At 36.1% G+C, this 23,849-nt stretch overlaps 4 protein-coding genes across 8 annotated transcripts; 3 read left to right on the top strand and 1 right to left on the bottom strand.

The window, feature by feature from the left end:
- Positions 1-4,082: 4,082 nt before the first annotated feature.
- Positions 4,083-6,973, top strand: LOC125201131 (DHHC-type zinc finger family protein). The gene is made up of 7 exons (XM_048099078.2): positions 4,083-4,460; positions 5,478-5,570; positions 5,650-5,751; positions 5,828-5,896; positions 6,121-6,219; positions 6,316-6,411; positions 6,529-6,973. Exons 1-7 carry the CDS (start codon positions 4,188-4,190, stop codon positions 6,622-6,624), a joined length of 828 nt encoding a protein of 275 aa, XP_047955035.1. The 5' UTR covers positions 4,083-4,187; the 3' UTR covers positions 6,625-6,973.
- Positions 6,974-10,244: 3,271 nt separating this feature from the next.
- On the top strand, positions 10,245-14,869 carry LOC125201126 (Transmembrane amino acid transporter family protein). 3 transcript variants are annotated; one of them, XM_048099065.2, is made up of 13 exons: positions 10,245-10,890; positions 10,999-11,244; positions 12,106-12,425; positions 12,503-12,717; positions 12,804-12,827; positions 12,898-13,078; positions 13,153-13,372; positions 13,505-13,640; positions 13,753-13,772; positions 13,969-14,114; positions 14,246-14,289; positions 14,372-14,434; positions 14,519-14,869. In XM_048099065.2, the coding sequence occupies exons 2-13, from the start codon at positions 11,024-11,026 to the stop codon at positions 14,615-14,617; spliced, it is 1,689 nt and encodes a 562-aa protein (XP_047955022.1). In that variant the 5' UTR covers positions 10,245-10,890; positions 10,999-11,023; the 3' UTR covers positions 14,618-14,869. The 3 variants fall into 3 exon arrangements, with proteins under 3 accessions (XP_047955022.1, XP_088921992.1, XP_047955021.1); XM_089065866.1 differs by having other exon boundaries at positions 10,245-10,537; positions 10,996-11,244; XM_048099064.2 differs by having other exon boundaries at positions 10,267-10,376.
- Positions 14,870-16,579: 1,710 nt separating this feature from the next.
- On the top strand, positions 16,580-18,801 carry WCRKC2 (WCRKC thioredoxin 2). The gene is made up of 5 exons (XM_048087266.2): positions 16,580-17,004; positions 18,038-18,112; positions 18,193-18,259; positions 18,372-18,389; positions 18,461-18,801. The coding sequence occupies exons 1-5, from the start codon at positions 16,697-16,699 to the stop codon at positions 18,566-18,568; spliced, it is 576 nt and encodes a 191-aa protein (XP_047943223.2). The 5' UTR covers positions 16,580-16,696; the 3' UTR covers positions 18,569-18,801.
- Positions 18,802-19,118: 317 nt separating this feature from the next.
- On the bottom strand, positions 19,119-23,793 carry LOC125201127 (OVARIAN TUMOR DOMAIN-containing deubiquitinating enzyme 9-like). Of its 3 annotated transcripts, XR_016135785.1 has the most exons (19): positions 23,687-23,778; positions 22,162-22,632; positions 21,992-22,065; positions 21,773-21,827; positions 21,610-21,684; positions 21,442-21,515; positions 21,315-21,363; positions 21,146-21,233; positions 20,978-21,034; positions 20,778-20,866; positions 20,608-20,681; positions 20,338-20,392; positions 20,179-20,253; positions 20,013-20,086; positions 19,885-19,933; positions 19,722-19,809; positions 19,562-19,618; positions 19,353-19,470; positions 19,119-19,260 (listed from the first exon to the last, which is right to left on the bottom strand). XR_016135785.1 is itself a non-coding variant. In XM_048099070.2 (18 exons), the coding sequence occupies exons 2-18, from the start codon at positions 22,570-22,572 to the stop codon at positions 19,421-19,423; spliced, it is 1,494 nt and encodes a 497-aa protein (XP_047955027.1). In that variant the 5' UTR covers positions 22,573-22,632; positions 23,687-23,793; the 3' UTR covers positions 19,119-19,420. The 3 variants fall into 3 exon arrangements, 2 of the variants coding, with proteins under 2 accessions (XP_047955027.1, XP_088921768.1); XM_048099070.2 differs by having other exon boundaries at positions 19,119-19,470; positions 23,687-23,793; XM_089065642.1 differs by having other exon boundaries at positions 19,119-19,470; positions 22,162-22,600; positions 23,687-23,763.
- Positions 23,794-23,849: the final 56 nt, after the last annotated feature.

Genomic DNA, 23,849 nt, shown 5'->3' on the forward strand with positions numbered 1-23,849 from the left:
ATTAAATCTAAGGTGTTGTCGTACCTTATTGACTAAATATTAGACACTATCAAATATTGATTAAAACTATTAATTTGTTATTTAATAGTAATTTTAATAATTTAAAAAATTATTGATATTTAAAAATCAAAAATTTAAAATTTAATTTTATAAAATTAAATCTAATATTGAAATAAAAAAATAAAGTGAAGGATGACAAAAGGAAAGAAGAATGATAATTTTGAAATAATATCAGATTTAGTACATAACTGAAATAATATCATATTTAAAATGAAAGACCAAATTGTCCAAACCCTCCAAAACCCCCTAAAAGGGTATTTTCGTCACGAAACAGTGAAAATGGACAATTTTAGAGATAAACGCTTAGTCCAGGCTTGTCTGCGAATATTTTTAAAATCCAGGGTTCATTGGCGAGATAAATCATAGTCCATGGACTATTTTTGTAGTTCACTCGACAATGGATGCAAATTATTATTGATTAGCCAATTTTTAGTGTTACACGCCAATTTTTAATTTAATTACTAACGAGAATAGATTTTCAGTTAACAAGACCTTCGTGTTCGAATCGCTTAATCAAGTTTATCATATAATAATATCAATCGAAAAACGATTATACTTTAATAAGTAGTATTTTGGCTAATTTTGTGATCTCGAATCTTAATAGTAGTATCTTGTAAGAATTAAATTAAACGGGAATCCAACTCTTAGCAAAATTGAATACGAGATGGATCAACATATTAAAACTATCTTGAAATACATAAATTCAAAAATATCAATAATTTTCATACATATATTTAAGTTGTGTATAATTTATAGTACTATTATTGGGTGACATGACATCATGTATGTATATCGTCGACACATTATTAAAAGTATTACGCAACTATACACGAGGCTTGATTATGACAATTAGGAGAAAAAATATTCATTAGATCATATTGTTGATTGTGAGTACAATAGGTTTATTTTATTGAGAATTTGAGATTGTATACGAGTCAATGAAAATTAATCATTTTAATTATAGTAAAATGTCTCGGTCGATTATTACTAACGAAAACCTTAAAAAGTCTCGGGTCGATTATCAATTCGGTACATGATGAAAACAATTCTAAATGATTTCAATATATGATATATCCATCACTCTCTCATATGTACATATATCGTCCATTTGCGTCGCCTTTAATTTATACTCCCTCCGTTCCATAACAATGGAAGCGTTTCTGTTCGGCGCGGAGATTAAGAAAAATTGTGTTAGATGAGTTAAGTAAAGAGAGAATAAAATGGAAAATAAAAAAGGTAGAGAGATGGAGAGAGAAAAAAATAAGAGAGAGTGTGAAGTATGTGTGGAAAAATGTGTTGATTTTTACTAAAAAGGAAAATGACTCTATTGCTATGGAACGCACCAAAATAGCAAAATGACTCTATTATTATGTAACGGAGAGGGAGTAGTATTTTTAAAGAATATAAGGATAATATTACCATGTGCACGATATTAATAACTAGTCACAACATATAATATAAGATTGACATTTTTTTTTGTTTAATTATAGCTATTCATGGAAATACTTGTATATATCATGATCGGGTAATGATAAAATGCAAACTTATATATTATACAAACTCAAAACTTCCCAACACAGCTTCAACACAGTTTCAATACAATATCAACACAATGTAAAATTTCAAGATTTTAATGTCAACACAATATCAATCATTGACTACCGTTGAAATTCTGTTGACATTTTTATGTTGATGTTTTTTTGTGATCTGTTGACATTTTTCAATGGTCCAGAGCATAGTTTTGAGTTTGTACAATATTTAGAGTTTCCATTTAATCGCATCCCTATCATCATCCCTATTAGATTTGAAAAGGCAAAACAAAATTATGATCACTGTATATTAACATCGAAATAGCTCCGATAATACCATATGTTGTTTAATTCACTTGCTACAAACTATATATTGTAATATTGGTAATATATACGATTATACGTACTACAAAAATAACGTACGAAGATAAATTTTTTCATTGCAACCAACCGAATGTCCGAATAAAATCATCATAAAATTTATAGATCACGAATTCAGACAACACAAAATACGTTATCAAGATCATTTTTTCATTGTAACTAACCGAATGTTTGAATAAATGATCACAGAATTTAAAGATCACGAATTCCGAAAACACAAAATTAATAACGCGTGCCAATATCGATCTTTTCATTGCAACTGACTGAATGTCTGAATAAGTGATCATATGATTTAAAGATCATGAATTTGAATCACACAAGTACTTTATAGTTTATATCAAAACTCGAAACCTTTTTATTTTATCATATGATACAAAACTAATCTAGATTGATTTATAATATAATTATATTATCAAGAATCAGTGCAATCTTGCCAGCAGATGAGCAAGACGATGCAGCGGCGGAGGATGTAAAATCTGGCTCTTTGCTCCTTCACCACGCGGCCGGAGCTCCGCCGGAATGATCTCAGCGGCCCTCTTCCGTGTCTCTCGCAGAAGCTCATTCTTTCTCTTCGTTCGCCGCTGTAGTTGGACGCTAGTGTGTTCGATATATGAGAGATTTGGTAAACTATCTTGATGCTCTTATGGTTATGAGAGGGAGATGGAGAGAGTTGAAGGATAGAGTGCTAAATTACTATCTTGATTCATACATATAAAGGGAGAGAGAGAGAGACATGAGGGAGACATACTAAACTATCTTGATGCTCTTATATAAAATAATTAAATAAAATATAATAAAAATATTACTCCCTCCATTCTGCGGTAGTGGAGGTGTTTCTAACCGGCGGACAATTTAAAAAAATTTGTGTTAAGTGAGTTAAGTAAAAGATGAATAAAGTAGGAAATGAAAAGGTAGAGAGATGAAGAGATAATAAAGTAAGAGAGAGTAAAGTAACTGAGAAGAAATATGTTGACTTTTACTAAAAAGGTAAATGACTCCACTACTATAGAAAGGGGAGAGTACTTTCTTGATTATTTTTTTTATCGTAGAACTTTAAAATAGATGAGTTATCTACCTTGCCAAATAACCTGGTATTCTGTAGTAGGAGAAAGAGATGAAGGAGATATATAGAGTGCTATACAATCATCATGCTTTTAATGTGTGTGCAAGAGAAAGAGAGAGAACAATTATCTAGTGCATGCTCTTATATGTTATCAGATCAGAATGTGTGTGCTCTTTTGGGTGTTTGTGTGTATGTGCGTGGCTGAGAGAGCTTCATTTTAGGTTAAGTTTGAGTGTTGTTGTAATTTATGAATGTATTGTTGAATTTCATTATCTAGTGAATGGATTGTTTTGGTTGATTTTATTTTAAAAGAATATATGGTGGGACACAATCACACCATGCACTTCACTTAAAGGAATTTGATTGACGATATATAGCACTCGAAAAATGAATTGGAACTTAGCATTTTATTAGTAAATAAATGAAAAAGTGATTTAGAGCATTATTGAAACTATTGAATTGGAGACAAAAATATAGACATGTGAATAAAATAAACCAACTCAAAGTTTTCCATTGCACATGGCACAATAGTGTGTTTGTCAAAGTTTATGTCAAGTGACAAGTGATGTTTTATAATAGAATTGCAATGGATTTTTAATTTTGTAATAAAATTTATTTTTATGAGTTTCGAATTTTGAAATATTATTACTCTTATATACACTTTAAATAATTATCGATTCAAATTTATATAAATGATTCCATCAAAAAGGAAAAAAATGTATCCAATACTGACAAGTCAAGTGCAAACTAAATGGAAGGTCGGAAGTCAGTCGGATGTCCAAGCAAACTCTAGCCTGAAAAATGATACTCGAGTTTAGTTCAAGCCTAAGAATACTTTGACGAGCCTAGCTCAAGCATGTTTGTATTCGGATCAACTAGACTAGTCTACAATTAAAATTACCATTATTTTAGTTCGACTCGATTTGATTCGAGTCGACTCGCCTTGAATTAATGTTGATTTTAAATTTTTGGACCTGTAGTAGATCTATTAAAATTGGGCTCATTGATATCTTCTAAATTAAATGGGCTATTTTATTAAAAAGGGGCTAAAAGTGGATGAATTTTCTAAATCGACCAAATATTTCCTGAATCTACTGTTTGCCCCAAATTTGAAGATACGAAGTTGTGATGATTACTGAAAAAGTTTCCCCAAAATGAAGCTGAAAAGATTTGTTTCAATCCCAGTTTTATCAGTAATTACTCTAGTTGGATTCGTTTACTACATGACCGTGTTTGTGTTCATTGAAGATTGGATTGGATTGGAGAGCTCAGCTGGATTTCTCAACTCTTTGATCTTCACTGCTTTGGCTTCTCTGTGTGTATTTTCGTTTCTAGTGTGTGTTCTAGCGGATCCCGGCGGCGTTCCATCTGGATTTCTCCCTGATGTTGAAGAGAGCTACGCCTCAGATCAGGAAATCAAGAGAAATGTGAGCTGTTTCTACACTCGTTTTAGCAATTTCGAATGAAATTGGGGCAAATTAGGCTTATGTGAAGATTGAATTATTGATTATGCCAATTTATGATCTGTGTTTGTTTGTGTCGGTTTTAGCTTTTCTGTTTCTGGATGAATTCTGTGAAAGTTCATTGCAATTTTCTCTTGAAATAAGAAGAAAGCATACATTTTGTGAATTTTGGGGATTTTAACACCTGCAATTTTAATTTAGGTGTATGGAGCATTAGCAACTCGAAAAATTCGAGATTAGTAGCATTCTTAGGGGTTCCGGAGCAATTCATGGAACTATTAGGTTTGTGCATTTGGTTTCAGAGATGATGTTCTGTTTTGGTGGAATTGATAAACACTGCTGTATCATTTTTAGTTATCCGAAGATTGCTAATCCCTACCTTCGGATGAGATTGAGTGTTTCTACTGTTATTACTTTTCACACTTCTTTTCTATGTCAATGTGAGGGCCAACTTCTGCAGCCTTTTAGGATGAGTAGTTATATTATAATTCAGTGAATAAATAATAATCTCTAGGATCGTATTAGGCATCAACCGGTGACAATTTTCAGTGGTAGTCATTGAATGTCTCCCACGTAGTTTGTGAGTAGTGAGTAAATGAATTTTTCGGTATTTCATTCTTCTCAATAACAAAAGTACATCTGCTGACAGAAAGATCAAATGTTTTTATACCTCCACTAATCAATTAACTTATGTGAATTATCAGGATAACTTAGTCTTCTTGCCACATGTTAATCATAGATAACAAGCTAACAAATATTATGTAGAAAGGAAATGTTACACTGCTAAAATCTGATGATTCTGTGAAACCATGTCCAGTGAGAATCCGAGTTTTCCACCTTTTTTTATTTTATTAGACGTGATTTCTGATTTCCTACCATAAGTGAGAATACTTCACTGGTCAAACTTATGTAGTACAGTATTATTTTTCTAAAATACAAAAGAATCTTGTATCATTCTAATTTAGGATTAATACCTTTCAGGGTGTGGTTCCGAAGAAATGTGATAAGTGTTCGGCATACAAGCCTCCTAGAGCTCATCATTGCCGTGTCTGCAGAAGGTGTGTTCTGAGGATGGTGGGTGCCTTTTAGACGTATCGATTTCTCATGTAGCATCAAAGTCCCATTATTATCTTGTAATCGATCTTCCTTTCAGGATCACCACTGTACCTGGATTAATAACTGTGTGGGACAGAGAAATTATAAGCCGTTTCTTCTTTTAGTCTTCTACGCAACTGCTGCAACCACATACTCTGCGGTATGCATAAACATGTATTTCTATGTACATTAGTTGATGTTTTTTCGTATTATGATTTATTTTTCTCCATTCACAGGCTATCATAATTAGCTGCATAATCAAGGACTGGGATACTGGTGCCAGTTCCACTTCAAAGACCTTTCGAGTAAGTTTCTCTTAGATCTTTATTCTGCCACCAAGTCCATGTCTGTTGCATACTATAATCCAGAACAAGATACTTGGTTGATAGTTCTCCTTTTTAGTCCCTTTCTGTCTATTTAAAATCTAGGATGGCTCATTTTCAGCTCCGAACTAAGCCACAGTGTTTTGTAACCTTAAATCATCTATTGGTTTTTAAGAATGTCTCATTGAGTTGTTTGTAACTTTCAGATTGGTATTGGATCGTGGATTACTGCTTTAAGTTTGACACTTGGAAGTCTCTTAATCTGGAATATATATCTTGCTTCTCATAACATGACAACTATAGAGGTAAGGATCGTGTCTTGACCATTTATCACTACTTCACTCATATCCAACTGTGGTAATGAATTCTAATGAATGGTCTGTCAATGATTTACTTCTCAGTACCATGAGGGAAAACGAGCTGCTTGGTTGGCGAGGAAATCTGGACTGAGCTACCACCATCCTTACGATGTTGGCTTTTACAAAAACACAACCCTGGTCTCACCTTACCTTCTTCTCAGTGCCTACATCTGATTGTCCATAGAAAGGTTTTGTTTCATATCCGAAATATTACCTACGAATATCAGCTGAAGTTGGAATATCTTTCTTGATCAGGTTTTGGGTTCTAATATGCTAAAATGGCTTTGGCCAACGGCAACCAGTCATATCAAAGATGGACTTAGCTTCCCTACCACACGTGAAAGCTCGTAACCCGCATTGATCTTGTAACATCTCCTGAAAACAGCCAATTTCCCTCGACTCGGTTATCTGCAGTATGTGTTGGATCACAGTGGCATCTGCATCTCCTCTGGGTAAAATACCATGTTTATGCTGACTGGGAAAATGCATTCAGACCTCTCTAAATGCTTGATATCATATATGCTCGAAACTGGTAAGTACTATTATTTTGAAAACCATAGACTGTGCTCTCGCAGATCCTAACAATCTCCGCTTAAACTTCATTCAAAACATTGCTGGAGTATATACAAATTCCTTCTGTACAGATTGTATAGTATTTGTCCTCAATTAATCAACTTTGTTGGCAACAAAGCCCTTTTTACTGTCTCTCATTACCAATGCCTGGCATGTAGTCGCTGCTCGAGTTTAGATGATCCAACCGATACTTGTGCATCATAACATGTAGGATTTGTGTCGCATGTGATCTGACACATAATATACATGAATATATACATCGGTCTGTCAGTCGAGCTGATCGGACTATCCTGATTCAGCTGAGATTAGGGAATGAATTAGGGTCTAAAATCTACATATTGTTTCATGTTTAGTTGAATGCAAAAAAATCTGTGAGATGATTGAAAATCTAATGGATGATGAGAGGGGCATTTGATATTCAGACAAAGGCATTTGGCAAGATTGAAAGTGAAACTAACCTTATGTTGTCTAATTGAAGAACTCCCAAATTTGGTTTCAAAGTGCTGTCTTTTACGTCTCCTAACCCTACATGTGGAGAACTTATCCACATTGTGGATTGTGATGTCTACTTCATGATAGATTGACATACATTTTCTTGATTGAACTGGTCTTTCAAGATTAAATTGTCACGTGAGTATTAATTTTGTTAAGGGGGATGATAACACTCATCAGCCAGAGCTAATCCTATGTCGCATTATTTTAAGGTTAAGTACAGTGATGTATCTATCCAACTAATAAATATTCATAAGACTTAATTTTGTCCAATCCATCAAGTTGGACACCATCAATGAGTTTACAGCTCTGATGTGATTCTTTATACTTCTTCCGTCCTATAAAAATATGAACAATTAAAATGACACGAGAATTAATGCATAATTGGTAAAGTAAGAGAGAGGATGTGAAGGGTAGTTAAAGTATGTGTTTAATTTTGTAATAGTGGATCGTAGTATAAGTTGTAAATAAATTGATGTATATATATAATGAGTTGAGGATAACATTCCATGAATATAAATGCTCATACTTTTGTGGGACGGATGAAAATGAAAAATGCTCATATTTTTATTGGACGGAGGATGTGTAAGAATGCTAAGAAGGCAAAACCGTTGAGCCAGGCAAGGATTAGCCTGGCTCAAGACCACCAAGCCAACAAGGGAAGTTGGGTAGGATCAGGCCCATCTTTGGGGGTTATTTGCCCGTCCGAAAACGTCAATAGTTTTCAGGCCATCCGTGGGCTTACTGCTTACATAAACTTTTTAGGTCATTTTCGATGACAGACGTTTTTCGACCTTAAAAAAAAGGCTAAAATTTTGGGACGAATTATATTCAAAATTTATATTACTAGTGTGGAACAAAAGGAACTGAGTCATAGTGACATTGGTTGGTAAACCAAATTATGTTGTGGTATCATTATGGTTCAAAGATAAGTATAAGTCAAAACTATATTAGAAAAAGAAAATCGAATTGAAATTAATCAAGAAGCGTTTGGATAATGCTAGAAAGTGATGTCAAGGTTGTCCTAGAACATTAAAGATGTCACAAGAGTATTTGAGATCCACTTTTCAGATTTAAACGATTGATGTGGACATGTGATTAATGAAGTAAAGAAAGATTTAGCTCATCAAATTTAAACATTAAATCTTTCGATTCTCAGGTTAGATTCTTTGAATTTCAAATGAAAAAATAAAGGAGTGGAATAGATTTTTACTTTATCGATGAGATCAGTGAAAAATGCAAGGATGTGTGGTCTATTTGCTTTTGTTTCTTGTGTTCATATGTTAATTTTTTACAGTAGATTTGGATTGAATATATTGCTTTCATTATTTTTATAAGTATTTTTATTATGTCATTGTTCTATTAGTCATAGTTGAGTATTTTATAACACTTAAAAAACTATTTTTGTATTTTATATAAGAGACAAATGGAGGGAGTTGATGATATCAACATCTACCTAAACTTAAGATAATGTTGCCTTAAAAAAAATACTCATACAATAGGTTAGTTGATGATGCTATTTGCTGTTTTTTCTTGCAATGTATAAAGACTATATAGACCTTGAGACGATAATTACCATCAATTTATTTATTTTTAATGGATGACATCAAAGATTTTGCTTTTGTAGCATCTACTAATTGGGCACGAGATTTGTGTGATTAATCCTAATTTGGTTGGACCACATAGTTTGTGGCATACACTTGTACATTTAACTACACAATAAACAATATTATATGTCAATTATGAAAGGTAAATTATGAGCTCAAGTTGATGTGGTAAGCCAATCAAAGGTAAAAGTAAAAAAGGACTAGAATTTGGAATCTTCAAAGATTCATGATTCATCCACTTTCAAATAAATAAAAAGATTCATAATTTTTGCTCTTAATAAATAAATTTTCCAAGGTTTGTGGTAAAGATTCATCAACAAATAAAATGACCAATAACTTTTTCTCTTACTAAATAAATATTCCAAGGCTTGTATTAATTGGTAAAATAATTTTCTTATAAGAAATAAGTCGGGAGTTTTGAATTATCATAACCATGATTATAAATGGGAAATTATTATTTATTTTATTTGAAAAATCTGAATAAATTATTGGAGTTCGAATCATCAACAATAATAAATAAAAGTATTATTATCTTGATACCATTATTAGATGTCTGCACTTTATTGGGCATGAACAGCATATTAAAGGTATTTACTTGTGATCTCAATGTTTGAATTAAATAATCCTTTAATGAGTAGATGATTTCATGTAACGTAACACTAACTTAATTGAAGGTGCTCAACTCATAACTGTGCATGTCAAATTGTAGATTATACTTTTAATTATCCTTTTATTATATTACTAAGAGTAATTATAATTTATATTATGACCTTTAATTAATACTACTTTTCACTGTCGCTTGAAATGATTGAATAATCCTACAAGAATATCTAAAACCATTTTATTTATTGAAGTTGAAAATAGAAAAAATTATCTTAAAGTAAGGACATATACACCTAAAAATTTAAAGATGGCTAAATAAATTGGAAAAAAAATCGAAGTTTAGCCTAAAAAATAATAAATCAAAATGAATGATATAGTAGTTTATATTATTCCTTACTTAATAATTTAAGCTAGACAATTTTATTGTAATTATTATGTCTATTAGATAATTAAATATTCCTAAAGTTTACAAATCTAACCCTTTTTTTATAAATACAACATAAGTTATCCATAAAAAATTATTAGCAGTAATTATATTTCATAAATAATATTGTTAGGAATAATATTTTTAGAAATATTTTTTTTAATAATATTATAACAAATGGGGTTATTTTAAGATTCAATATACCCACGAATGACTCAATTATTCAATCTTGTCGTCACACTTAATTCCCTACAGCAAAAATCCCAGTAGGTATATATGTGTTCATATAAGTGTTTATATGTCTACATACATCAGCCATTCAACTATTGCGAAGCAGTGAATGTTATTAGCTGTTTTATCTGTTCACAGATATACTCTCACTGTGTGTTTGCTGAGGTTAAGAGGTGAAGTTTATTCTATGGTGGATCTTGAAGATTCGGAGCAGAAAAGAATCATTTTTTTTTTCTCAAGCAATTATTTACAATAAAGTTAAAACCTTTTTTTGTCCCAGAATTCCGTTAGCATAAAAAAATTGAATCTTTTGCAGTTTTTGCAATTCTCTACAAAGATTAGACCTTTCCCTCTCTCACTCTCTCCAATTACTGTATATGTTGGCATGCTGAGTTCTTGAATTAGCTGAGCTTAGTTGAGGAAATAGGATTTATGATTTTGTTGTGAATAATGTGTGTATTGTTAGAATCCCAAATGCTAAGAAATTTGATCGGATTACTATTTGCAGCAGCATTTTAAGTATTGGCCTATTGGGGCTTTGATAAACGTTGGAGCTACTGCATATTTGTCCTTTCTCCATTGCTGAAATGATTAAATTATGACTCAATATTATAATAATGCCTTAGGTGAATAATTGCACATGTATTTATTCACATGGCCTTTTCATTCTGTGGATGGGGATTTGAGGTGGGAGAATATTGATCTGCTTTTTTTGTTTGTTTCTGATCTAGTGTCAGTGAATGGCTGTCTCTAAAAGTGGCTTAACTTTGTGGTTTTGAATTTGGATTTTGGAAGGTGTTTGGAGGGAGAGGAGTAGAGAATGATGAAGAACTCAGTGTCAGAGCAGAGCTTCTACATAGAGAGTGAGGATGAGGAGGAGGTGGAGGTGTCTGGGAGAGCTGATGGTGATGATGAGGGTGAGGAAGCTGGGAACGGTTCTGATTCGTCGAATTACTGCAGTGATAACGACGACAATGATGATGGGGATAGGGAGCAGAGCAAGCCCAATTCCCTCAACCCCTCTTGGCCTCAAAGTTACAGGTTGCTTTTCATCTTTGTGTTTGTCTGTGTGTGTTTGTGCAATCAGAGAGAGAGTATTGATTTTAGGCTTTGTTGGTGCTGGATTCTGTTGTTGGATTTTGAGCATTTCTAGAGTTCACCAGCTTGTTACTTTTCAGCTTGGGAGAGAGGTTCATGTTGATGCTGGATTTTGTTGTTGGATTCTTAGCATTTCTTGAATCCTCTTTTAGTTCTGATTTATGTTGTTTGATTTTGAGCATTTCTAGAGTTCAACAGCTCTTATGGAGAGAAAGAGACTTATGTTGAATTGTTGATGCTAAATTTTGTTTTTAGATTCTTATCATTTCTTACATCCTCTTTTGGTGCTAAATTCTGTTTTTGGATTTTGAGCATTTCAAGAGTTCACCAGTACTTATTCAGTAGAGAGAGAGGTCTATGATGATGCTTGATTTTGTTGTTAGATTTGTAGCATTTCTTGAATTCTCTGTTGTTGGAGTTTGAGCATTTCTACTGCTCACCACTTTTTCGAGAGGGAGACTCATGTTGATGCTGGTTTTTGTTGTTAGATTCAAAGCATTCTTTCAATTCTATGTCTGTGCTGAATCCTACTGTTAGATTCTGAACATGTAGCTGTTTTTCCTAGCCAGTTCGAGTAATTTCACACGATTAAGAACTTCTACAACGAACTCAAGCCTTCTCTAGGTAGCTCATCGAATGACAGTTAGAAAACTCATATGCTAATTTATGAAAATCTGTCCTAAACCGATGTTGGAATGTTGAGACGGGCTATGTTCATGGCGTTCGACAGTGGTTTCCTAAAACGGATTTTTGAAAGTCCCGGTTTTTGACTTAAATCTGCTGTATTGTATAAACCTGTCACAGGCAATCCATTGATCTATACAGCAGCGTCCCATCTCCGAGCCTCAACTTTCTCGGGACGCCCTCATTATCTCGTTTAGGCAGCTCGTTCCTCTCATCGTCCCTTACAAGGAGACACACTCCCGAGATATTACCTACTCTCAGCAAGCCTCTTATACCCGAGGCTGAGAAGAGTAAAGAAAGACGAAGCTCACACTCTCTCCTTCCGCCTATCCCATCGAGGAAGTCTAGTTTGAAGAAAATAACACCTGATGGCAAATCAGCAGTCTCACACGAGCTCCCGATTGCTCGCCACAGCTCATACGGCCAAGCTGTGCTAAATGGTAATTGCTCGTCAATTTTCCTATCAAACGAAGTTTTTTTGTTGATCGTGTAAAGAGATGTTATGCTTCGATTTTAGGCATGAATGTACTGTGTGGAGTCGGAATCCTTTCGACTCCTTACGCTGTCAGAGAAGGAGGCTGGCTCGGGCTTTCCATATTATTGATCTTTGCTGTACTTTCTTACTACACCGGAATCCTCCTCCGCCTCTGTTTGGACAGTACACCGGGGCTTGAGACGTATCCCGACATTGGCCAGGCTGCATTTGGCACCATAGGCCGTGTCGCCATATCTGTAAGTGTTACTTCAGAATCGAATTTAAGAGAAAACGATGAATGTTCGTTGCAGGCATTGATTCTCCGTTCTGTCTCGTTTTGCAGATTGTTTTGTACGTGGAGTTATACGTAAGTACTTCTAACAACGACTCTTAACTTTATCGCGTTTATGCAAATTAACCGTAGTTATCGTTTACAGGCTTGCTGCGTTGAATACATTATTTTGGAGAGCGATAACTTGTCGTCGTTATTTCCAAACGCACATCTAAACCTCGGAATTATCCAATTGGACTCTCCCCATCTTTTTGCCGTGGCGGCCACCTTGGCCGTCCTTCCAACCGTTTGGTTACGGGATATGAGCATCCTCAGTTACATCTCCGGTGAGCACCGTCGTTTAGTGCTGCCAACGAGCTTTATCTTAACTATCTGACCGTATTTTGTTCGACACTATCAGCTGGCGGAGTCATTGCATCGATCTTAGTAGTCGCGTGCTTGTTTTGGGTCGGATTAGTGGACGAAGTCGGATTCCAGACGAAAGGGACAGTTCTAAACCTTTCTTCTCTACCCGTTGCTATTGGTCTCTACGGGTATTGCTACTCGGGGCACGCTGTTTTTCCCAATATTTATACGTCCATGGACAAACCGAGCCAGTACCCTTCCGTTCTCCTCACGAGGTACGCATAATTTTGTTTCGTTCCTTAAACCATCGAACCTCTGAGACGGCCTCTAAATGCTCGATTTTGACTATCTGTTTTGTACGATTCTGTCACTAATGTCTGAACCTCGCGACTAAATGATGGCTGCAGCTTTGCAATCTGCACCGTGATGTATGGTGCGGTTGCTGTGCTCGGATACATGATGTTTGGCGAGTCGACACAATCACAGTTCACTCTCAACATGCCTCAGGACTTACTTGCCTCTAAAATCGCTGTGTGGACAACGGTATGTCTGATTCTCTTCTCGTAGCTTAATATATTAGATAATGACGTCGTTTCCATCTCGTATTTTGCTTCGTTTGCTTCTGTTAAGCTCTTTGTTACATGTTCTTTTGCAGGTTGTGAATCCATTTACAAAATATCCTTTTCACAATTCATCGATTCAATCGTTTTCTATACTATACCTCTAGACGTTTATAAACGATTAGAATTCTGGTCGAATGTTAGGAGTTTTATCGATGTAGGACTAGAACGATAAGTCATCCATCAACCAGAGACCTAACGAAAAAGAAATCATCGATTGATAGAACATTTTCTTCCTTAACTTCGAACACGTATGCATTAACCATGTCTCCCGTGGCGATGAGTCTGGAAGAGCTGATCCCGTCTAGCCACTCCAAGTCGTATATGTATTCAATCCTCATTCGTACAGCATTGGTTGTATCCACGTTGATCGTAGGCCTCAGCATCCCCTTCTTCGGTATGCCTCCCTTACTCGTTAATTCTCGTTCGATTTAGTCCATTTGTGTTACAATGAGTCTGTCGATCCATGAGAATTACGAAAATGCCACTGGGACCGGACGGTCTTACACGAGTTTTTGTGCCACACAGGTCTCGTGATGGCATTGATCGGCTCTCTACTCACCATGCTAGTAGTAAGCATTCTTTTTCTTCCCACCTCGACGTTTACCCTCTCGTATAGTTTTCCATTCCACAACGCGATTTCACTTTCTGCAGACGTTGATTCTTCCGTGCGCGTGCTACTTGAGCATCTTGAAGGGGAAGGTCTCCGTGTTTCAAGTAAGGCCGATTTCTCACACGAGTAGGGTTTTTTCTCTGCTCTTTTCGAACTTGATGGCATCTTTTTTTTCGTGTTTGCTGCAGGGATCGATGTGCATACTGGTGATCGGAGTAGGCGTGGTTTCGTCGGCGTTCGGAACCTATTCAGCCCTCTCCCAGATTGTCCAGAATTTGAGCTCATGAATGTTTTGCAGTGTGTTTGTTTCTTACACATCATATTCATATACTCAATTTCTTCAGCATTCTCTCTACCTAACACAGTAGTGTTGGGAATTGTTAGTTAGTTAGATATTAGTGTGTGATTTTTCATGAATTTTGACATTGTTTTTGTTGCCTTTTGCTGTAAAATCCCATGCTTTTAGAAATTTGCTTCGACGAAAAAATGTATCACAATTTCCATTTCGGTCATTCATCAAAAGTGTATCACTTTTTTTATCCCTAACTCTACTTATATATAGTGAATTTATTTCTCTATTCAAAATACTAGTACCAAACATTGCCAAACTTTAGTTAGACATTATTTTGCTAAAAAATAAAATGATGAATTTAGATGAGATTGATTCAGTAATATTTAAATAATTTTTCTGTATATCTCTTCTAATTGTGGAATATTTATTATCAAGATTATTTGTATAAGAGTATATACAATGGCGGACCCATGAATTTTACATTTGGGTTCCAAGCAATACAACCCAAGGAAAATAAGTACGGAGTAATAAAAAGGAAATTAAACAAGGAAAAATGTGGAAAAAGAATTTACACTTGCAAAATTCAAACTCAAGCCAGGAACTCAAGATATCTAGCCCAACTACGCAACTGCTTGAACTACGACTACAATTGGGAATTGGTGGGGGATCTAGTGGCCCCCACTCTAACATGTAGGTCTGCCTATGAGTATATATCAAAATTACAAAATACTTATATCTAAAATTTCAAATAAGTAAAGATACCAAGAGCACTCACAGGGGATTGCTCATCTCAAGGACCTATCTTTTTTTTTTCTCCCTATTTTCATGCCAACATTTTATCCACAAGGTCTATTTCATGCAATGAAAGGGCCTAATTTGCGTTGAATTGTCGAAATTCATTTTTCTAGAGACAGGAAAAGAAGTATAGAGTGAGAAGTGGAGGGGTGAATGCAGAAGAATGTATTATGAAAGCATATATAGAAAGTTAAAAATAAGTATAAAAAAATAATATAAAAATTGTATGATAGGACCGATCATCGACCATATTTCCATAATGGTAAGCCGATGATCAACTCTATGGGATTGGCCAAGGCCGACATCTCAACCATTTGGGGTGAAGGGCAAGGGCCGATGGTCGGCCTCTCTTCCACAATGAGAGGCCGATGGGCTGGCCAACCATGGGCTCGGGGGATCAGCCCCCATCGTGAGTGCTCTGAAGATATTTATTCATAAGAGCATTAGCAATGGTGGGCCGATGGGAGGGCCTTCCCCATCGGCCACCATCGGCCCTCCATTGCGGAGGAGGGGCCGTCCGGCGGCCCTCTGTTCTCTCTCCAAGTTGGCCGATGCATCGGCCTTGGCCGTTCCGAACGGGCCGTCGATCGGCCCTCCATTGTGGGGAGAGGGCCGTCGATCGGCCCTTAGCTTTTTTTTTTTTGTTTTTTTCTGATTTTTTAATTTATTTTTACTTCATTTCTTTCACTATAAATACGCCTACCATTCTTCACTTTTCCACACCAACATCTTAAATCTTCTCTCTATTTCAATACATTTTCTCTCTATACATTTAATCAATGTCTTCCGGTAGCGATTCTCGTTGTATTCTATTTTCTAATTTTGTAATACAATGAAGATTTGTGTATTAATATTTTTTTGCATTTAAAATTATTTAATTTAGATATAAAAGTGCTTCAAAATTAAAACAAAATAAATGATGGCGTGGAAATGAAGTGGAAATGAGAAGACTATATGGAAGGGCCCTTACACTAGAGGGAGATAGGCCCTTTAAAAAGTTGATGATGTGGAAATAATAAAAAAGAATGGTCCTCCGGGAGGGCCCATCCATTGCTAATGGCCTAAAGCTAAAAGTATATGAAATTTGAGTTGAAAAGAATTTGGTACATTTCCCAACCAACTAAAACAATGAAAAATCAAAGAAGAAAAGTCGAAAAACAAACAAATTCAATTCCATAAAATTCCTGATTCTCTTCGTCTAAGCATTTCAAAGCTTCTTCGCATTATTTCCAAACCACACACATTCAAAAATCAAGCATTCGATCACTCATTCACTCCAATGAAAATCTCGCCGTCAGTTAAAACGCAGTACTCTAGAATTCCGCCGCACTGTTTCATCGATTCGAGCAGAAAATTCAATTTCTCCAATGGCGGCGCAAATTCCGTTTCTCGGAGCTGCAGTTTTCATCAAATGAAAGGCCGGAGATTGGCAATTAGCTGTAATTCTAATGAAAGCAGACCGATTTCTCAACAGGAGCTCGAGATTTCGCCGCTTTCGATGGAATTGGTGCCCATTTCCAGCGAATCCCATTTCGATCGCGTCATCGCCGAGGCTCAACATCTCGATGAATCCGTCGTCATTTTATGGTCTCTCTCTCCTATACATTTATCGATTTCTCAATTGAAGGATGTTTCCCCCCTTTTATTTAGCTGTATTTCTCAGTGAAAAAGATTGTATTTTTATTTTCTGTTTTCCCCCTTTTGATTGCTAGTTTTCACGAATAATTTAGCTGAAAAAAATGCTTTTTCTATTCATTATATACCTTATTTTGTAGCTTATGTGAACATGGTTTCGGTTATTTGGGTAAATAGGGATATGAATATGTTTATTCTAAAGGTTACATTGGAAAACAATGCTTGAGAATGTTATTCTCATATCTTCATTATGATGCATTTGATCACAAGAAAGAGAAGTGAGGCTAGAAGCTTCTTGTCGTTTCAATGCGTTGTTAGATGTAGCCGTGAGTGGCTATACTAGTTTGGAGATTGGAGTTTGGTGGGAAATGAATTAGTTCTAGTGATGTGTTTTTGTCCAATGTGTGGAGGGAGGGCTGAGGTAGGAAGGCGAGTTTTTGGTTGCGATTTGCATAGGAAGAGGAAAAAATGTGGATGCTTGTAAACACACTTTTTAGTCATCTATCGTGGTAGTTCATCTTTCCCGGCTCTTCCTCAATGGAAATTAGATATAAGGCGAACTTCTTATATATTCTTGTTTTAGCCATACAGCCAATTTCTATGGCCTCGTTCCCTTTAGTGTAAGGTCCTCAAACATCATCTGCTCTCATTGTCAGAAGCCACGAGAATGGTAGAGTAGAGAAAGCCAAGAAGAAGAAGAAGATTAGAGGGACAGCAAAAGGGGAAGTCGAAAGAAAAAGAGAAATAGTTATCAAGAAAACGAATCTTGAGGTATTTGATATTCGATTAGTCGGTTCAGTAGCACACGGATGTCCTATGGTAGAACGAGAAATTATTTCCACGAGTTCTTGAAATTGTTATAACTAGAATTTGACATCTTTTGTTGCATCACCTATGTTGTGAGTTTTTTGCACATAATCAGTTTCTTGTTTTGATCTATTTATGCATTGTTTAGGCTGAGAATATGAAGTATTTCGATATGTAGGATGGCGAGCTGGTGCAGGAAGTGCATCTTTTTGAAGCCAAAACTCGAAAAACTAGCAGCCGATTATCATCCAAGGTATGCATCCACCATTTCTCTTGCTATATAATGCTCTAATGAAGTCTGAATTCCTTCTTTTTCATCACCAACTGATGCAGAGTAAGATTCTACTCAGTGGATGTCAACAGTGTTCCACATAAGCTCGTTGTTCGTGCTGAAGTCACCGTAAGTTCATCTATTTTCCCCAACATACTTCACCGAATCCTCACTCACTGACGCTCTTTTTTCTGTTCTTTTTGTGTTTCCTTTGTTTCTTTGATTTGCAAAACACACACAGAAGATGCCCACGATACAGGTAAAGCCCGTTCTTTTAAAGGCAAAATGCCCGTTTTTTTGGGGTTCTCAGATCTTGTGTTGGTTTTGCAGCTATGGAGAGATGGCAAGAAGCAGGCAGAGGTGATCGGAGGCCATCATAAAGCTTATTTGGTAGTAAACGAGGTTCGAGAAATTATAGAAAATGAAATTAGTTTGTAAAACAAAAATCGGAGATTATTGACAGATTCACCGGTGGCATAGATCTCCAATGAAGGCCGCCACAAGTTTGACGATGAACTCTATACCGATAGATATTTTGAAATTACCTACGGATTTTTCCATCACGGTAAATCCCGATTTTTTGTAGTGCCGTCTCTTTTTGTATAATCTTGAATTAGTTGTATTCAGTTCGGCTCAATTCGATTCAATACAATTTATGCAATTATGTGTCATTGACATCTTAATTGGAACGGATGAAGTATTATTTATTGTAGTGTCGGATTAGAAATAAAAACGGTAAATGTAAAGCAAGACGAAGAAGAAGAAGAAAGAATGAAAAAAAGAAAAGCTACCAATCAATAAATATAATTTTGAACTTGACGGTATTTATTGGTAGCATTTTCCACGATTCATTCACAATGTTCATTTATACTTTTAAGAAATTATTTTAGAATCATCAAATTGTTCAGATATTTTTGTGTAAATAATTGTATGACACTATATCACCTCTAAACTTAATTCTACATAGTATGTCTCTATTGACACTATATTGGCTCTAAACTTAATATATATACGTCTTTATTTCATCTCGTATTTCACTATATCGTACACACGACGTGCACTGATGAAATAAAATACGAGACGAACACGCATGTCGGCGTGAAGATTTATTACTGTACACACATGGAAACCTACAAGAGAATAAACAGGGCTCCCTAAAATTCTAATCTACAAACTAAATGAAATTGAATAATGAAAGAATATGCAATCAAATGTTGCCAACCATGTAGCTATGCACAGCTAGAGAGTAGATGCTTCGACGAGCCACATAGTGAGCCCTGCATGCAATGATCACCACCACCTTCGCTTCTTCTTCTTCTTACTCTCTTCCTCTGGCAGCTCTACAGACGAAACATGATGGCGTTAGGAATGAAGGCTCGTTCATAGACGCCTTTCAACAACTACGGTAACAAAAACGAGTAAAATATTTACCTCCTAATGGATATATCGAGTTGTAGTGGACCTCGGCCCAGAAGCTCAAGAATAAAGCTGCATTGCCAACAGAGGATACAACGGAAAACGAGTAAAGGATACGTTACTTGAAAACGAAAAAGAAGATGTGTATGAAGCATAAGATGTGAAGAGAGCTTACTTCTATCAGACTTCTGTTCAGTCTGTGGAAGGATCTCGATGTAGCATGTATCCTTGTATGATGTAACGACGAACAATTTGATCCCGAACTGCCAAAACACGACACGTTCATATATAGCTATACAGCAAGAACTTTATAACAGGAGTAGAAACAAAACCGTTACCCAATCTGCAGCAGCCTGCAACGTGAGGTGATCGCCCCATTCCCCGTTCCTAAAATCGATGAAAATTTATTAGATGAGTGGCGAAAAAAGATAAGAGTGGAGTTTGGTAGGTCAGAAGGGTGCTCTACTTGCTCATTTTCTTTATGTAATCACCATAAGCCATCGGGACAAAATTTTCGTACAAGTCTCGTCGTAACTTCAGCTGGAAGATTGCACATAATAAGATACGAGCGTTTGAAGTAAATTCGGTTTCAAGAGAAAGGACTCCAAGTCAGGTTGGATTGGTAAACGAACCTGGTTGACCACTTGTTCTCTAACGAATTTGTGATGATCTGAGGCCCGGTATATTTGATCAGACAACGAACGGAACTGCACAAGAATGTGAATCGATTTAATTTTACTACATGATACAAAGACATACGAGAAGGCAAGAACATGCTAAAAACAACCAACCTGACAGTTTCCATCTCCCAAAATTTTAAGTTCAACCAAATCATACAACTTCAATCTGATGCCAACAACAAAAAATGCACGAGTTAAGAACCGTAGCACACGAGAGTGATTCACTGCACGGAATGTGAAAAGCAATCGTTTCAAGAATTATTTGCATAAGCATGATAATGTATTGACTAGAACTAGAGCTCGAGAAGCACAAGATATCGTTGAAATAGTAAAAACTAAATGCAAAAATTACACAGCGATAAGGAACTTTGGAGACGAAACCTGTTCAAAAGCCTTTGATGGTCTGATGTAGCTTCATCAACGGAGGGTATCTCGCCGTTGGTTTTAGGAACATGCTGTTAAGGAAATAAGCACAAAGAAAGAATTAAAGCCAATGCGTCGTCCCTTCAAAGACTCTGCCCGTAGCACAAGAGGAAATTAGGCTAGCTTACAGGAATAGGAACCAGCTGATTCAGCCTTTTCCCCAATTCACCATCAATAGCCGAATCATTTTCAATCTCCGGTAGTGTCTCCAGCCACTCTGCCATCAGTTAAGTAAGTTTTAACAACAAATAAAACGAGGTAGAGAAGAAAGCTCTTTCGAAGACGCGTTTCAACAACGATGGTAACAAAAAACGAGGAAAATATTTACCTCCTAATGGATATATCGAGTTGTAGTGAACCTCGGCCCAGAAGCTCAAGAATATAGCTGCATTGACGACAAAGGATACAACGGAAAACGAGTAAATGATACGTTACTTGAAATCGTTGGGATGGAAACGAAACAAGATGTATAAAACACAAAATGTGGAGAGATTACTTCTATCAGACTTCTGTTCGGTCTGTGGAAGGATCTCGATGTAGCATGTATCCTTATATGATGTAACGACGAAAATTTTGATGCCAAGCTGCCAAAATACGACACGTTCATATATAGCTATAGACTATAGAGCAAGAACATTGTAACAGGGTAGAAACAAAATCGTTACCCAATCTGCAGCAGCCTGCAACGTGAGGTGATCACCCCATTCCCCGTTCCTAAAATCGATGAAAATTTGTTAGACGAGTGGCGAAAAAAGATAGAGTGGAGTATGGTAGGTCAGAAGGGTGCTCTACTTGCTCATTTTCTTTATGTAATCACCATAAGGCATTGGGACGAAATTTTCGTACAAGTCTCGTCGTAACTTCAGCTGAAAGATTGAACATAATATAAGAAATGAGCGTTTAAAGTAAATACGGTTTCAAGACAAAGAACACCTAGTCCGATTGAATTGGTAAACGAACCTGGTTGACCACTTGGTCTCTCACAAATTTGTGATGATCTGAGGCCCGATATATTTGATCAGATAACGAACGAAACTGCACAAGAATAGGTTGATTTAATTTACGAACTCTGTATGATGGCAAATACATATGAGAAGACAAGAACATGCTAAAAACAACCGACCTGACAGTTTCCATCTCCCAAAATTTTGAGTTCAACCAAGTCATACATTTGCAATCTGATACAGAACAACCAAAAATGCACGAGTTAGGAACCGTAGCACACGAGAATGATTCACTCACATATTGTGAAAAGCAATGGTTTCGAGATTACGTTGAAATAGTAAGAGATATAAACTAAATACTAAAAATACACATGGATAAGGAACTTTGGAGACGAAACCTGTTCAAAAGCCTTTGATGGTCTGATGTAGCTTCATCAACGGAGGGTATCTCGCCGTTGATTTTAGGAACATGCTGTAATGGAAATAAGCACAAAGAAAGATTTAAGGTCAATGCATCGTCCCTTCGAACACTCTGCCAATAGTAAAAGAGGAAATTAGGGCATCTTACAGGAATAGGAACCAGCTGATTCAGCCTTTTCTCCATTTCACCATCAATAACCGAATAAAAGGCTGACCCAGCTGATTCAGCCTTTTCCCTACCAGAGCTGAAGGGCCAATTCTGACTGAGAATCGATTCATTTTGATGTTGTTCTTCTCGTGAAGACACAGAACCCTGGTCATTTGCAGTATCGAGCCTTATGAACTCATCCTGAAGAGCTTGAGCGATTGCCTTATCGTTCTCAACTACGGATTCTGCTGTATTGCAGAACTCCTCCTTCAATGTATACGTTGCTGACATGTCCTCCACATAGCACGTCACAGCTGGTGGCGAGTGATTTTTTGCTAACGAGGAAACGTCGAAGAGGTGGTGAAGCCCCCAACGTACTACATCAGGATCTGGATCACACACCATCCCCATATAGTTTTGCTGAAGTTTGGCAAAATATCTTACCAAAAACGATTGATGAGTTAATACCGGCTGAAAACGAATGCAGCTCCACTTCAGAAAAGTCAATATGAATCGAATTCTACAAAGAATCGACAGGAATAAAGAAACAGCTATTCACTTCACATGAACCAGATACCATCTATGTTATGAATGCATTCTTTCAAATAACAAAACACTACGCCAATCCCATTGATCTGTAAACTCTTTCCTATTCAAGCTTGCCTAAAGCCTCCACATGTCCTACTCAAACTCACATTATGGATAACTAAACAAAACAAGCAACTTTTCTTTACATCCAAAGCCCGAATGGCAAAAAAAAGCACATCTACGAAAACAAATACCACGAGTTTAAGTTTACTACTCTAGTGATGCTCACACCTCAACATGTATAAACATATCCAAGGCCTCAAACATATGAATCCATGTAAAAAGAATGTTCTGGAACACCTAGCCACTGGCGGAATCACAATCTACTCACCGACGTTACAATACATTAGGATTAATAACCTCAAATTCACAATCATAGATGGCAAAAATCAATATATCATATCATCCAACCTCAACAACGGTAAGTCTCAACAACAATAAGCATAACCATCATCTTTAACTCAATAAACCATTCCTCGATTCACTCGACCGCGAAATACAGAACTCTTTACAAGTTACAAATCAAATGCTTTGAGGAATGGAGATATATCAAAAGCCATATATCACCATTAATGATACTAATTTCTAATAAAAAACAGAGGATATCACATTTGAAGCTCAATATTTTCCCTATTTCATTTCATTTCCTTTGTTAAAAAGAAGCAAACAAAGTTAAACCACTACATTGTAAACAGCAGAAATTCAGCTTCTCCATTTTCAACTCAACAACCCCACATCGTAATAACAAGAAATTCAACACAATCACTCAATTTCACACATCCCAATATCAATCTATCTTGTTTATCATAACAAAAGAATCCCTTGCTAAAGAAATCAACTTTTAACAACCAACAACTAACAAGATTAACAGTTGAAATCAATAAAGAAACAAAGATAGAAAGGGAAGGAAAAAAGGGTGTGAAATTGAGTAGCCAACCTTTGAATTCGAGGCGAAGCAATCAGATTGTAAATCAGAGTTTGGATATAAATTTAAAGGTTGGATTTTTATAACTGTAATCACAATTGCCGAAACGCCGGCATTAAAATTGTTGGCGGGTAGGCTGAGAGACGCGCGGGGTGATCGCAACCGTTGATTTGAA

The sequence above is a fragment of the Salvia hispanica genome, chromosome 2, assembly GCF_029641045.1.
Source record: "Salvia hispanica isolate PSC_SH4W2 chromosome 2, Shi_PSC_v1, whole genome shotgun sequence".
NCBI lineage: Eukaryota > Viridiplantae > Streptophyta > Magnoliopsida > Lamiales > Lamiaceae > Salvia > Salvia hispanica.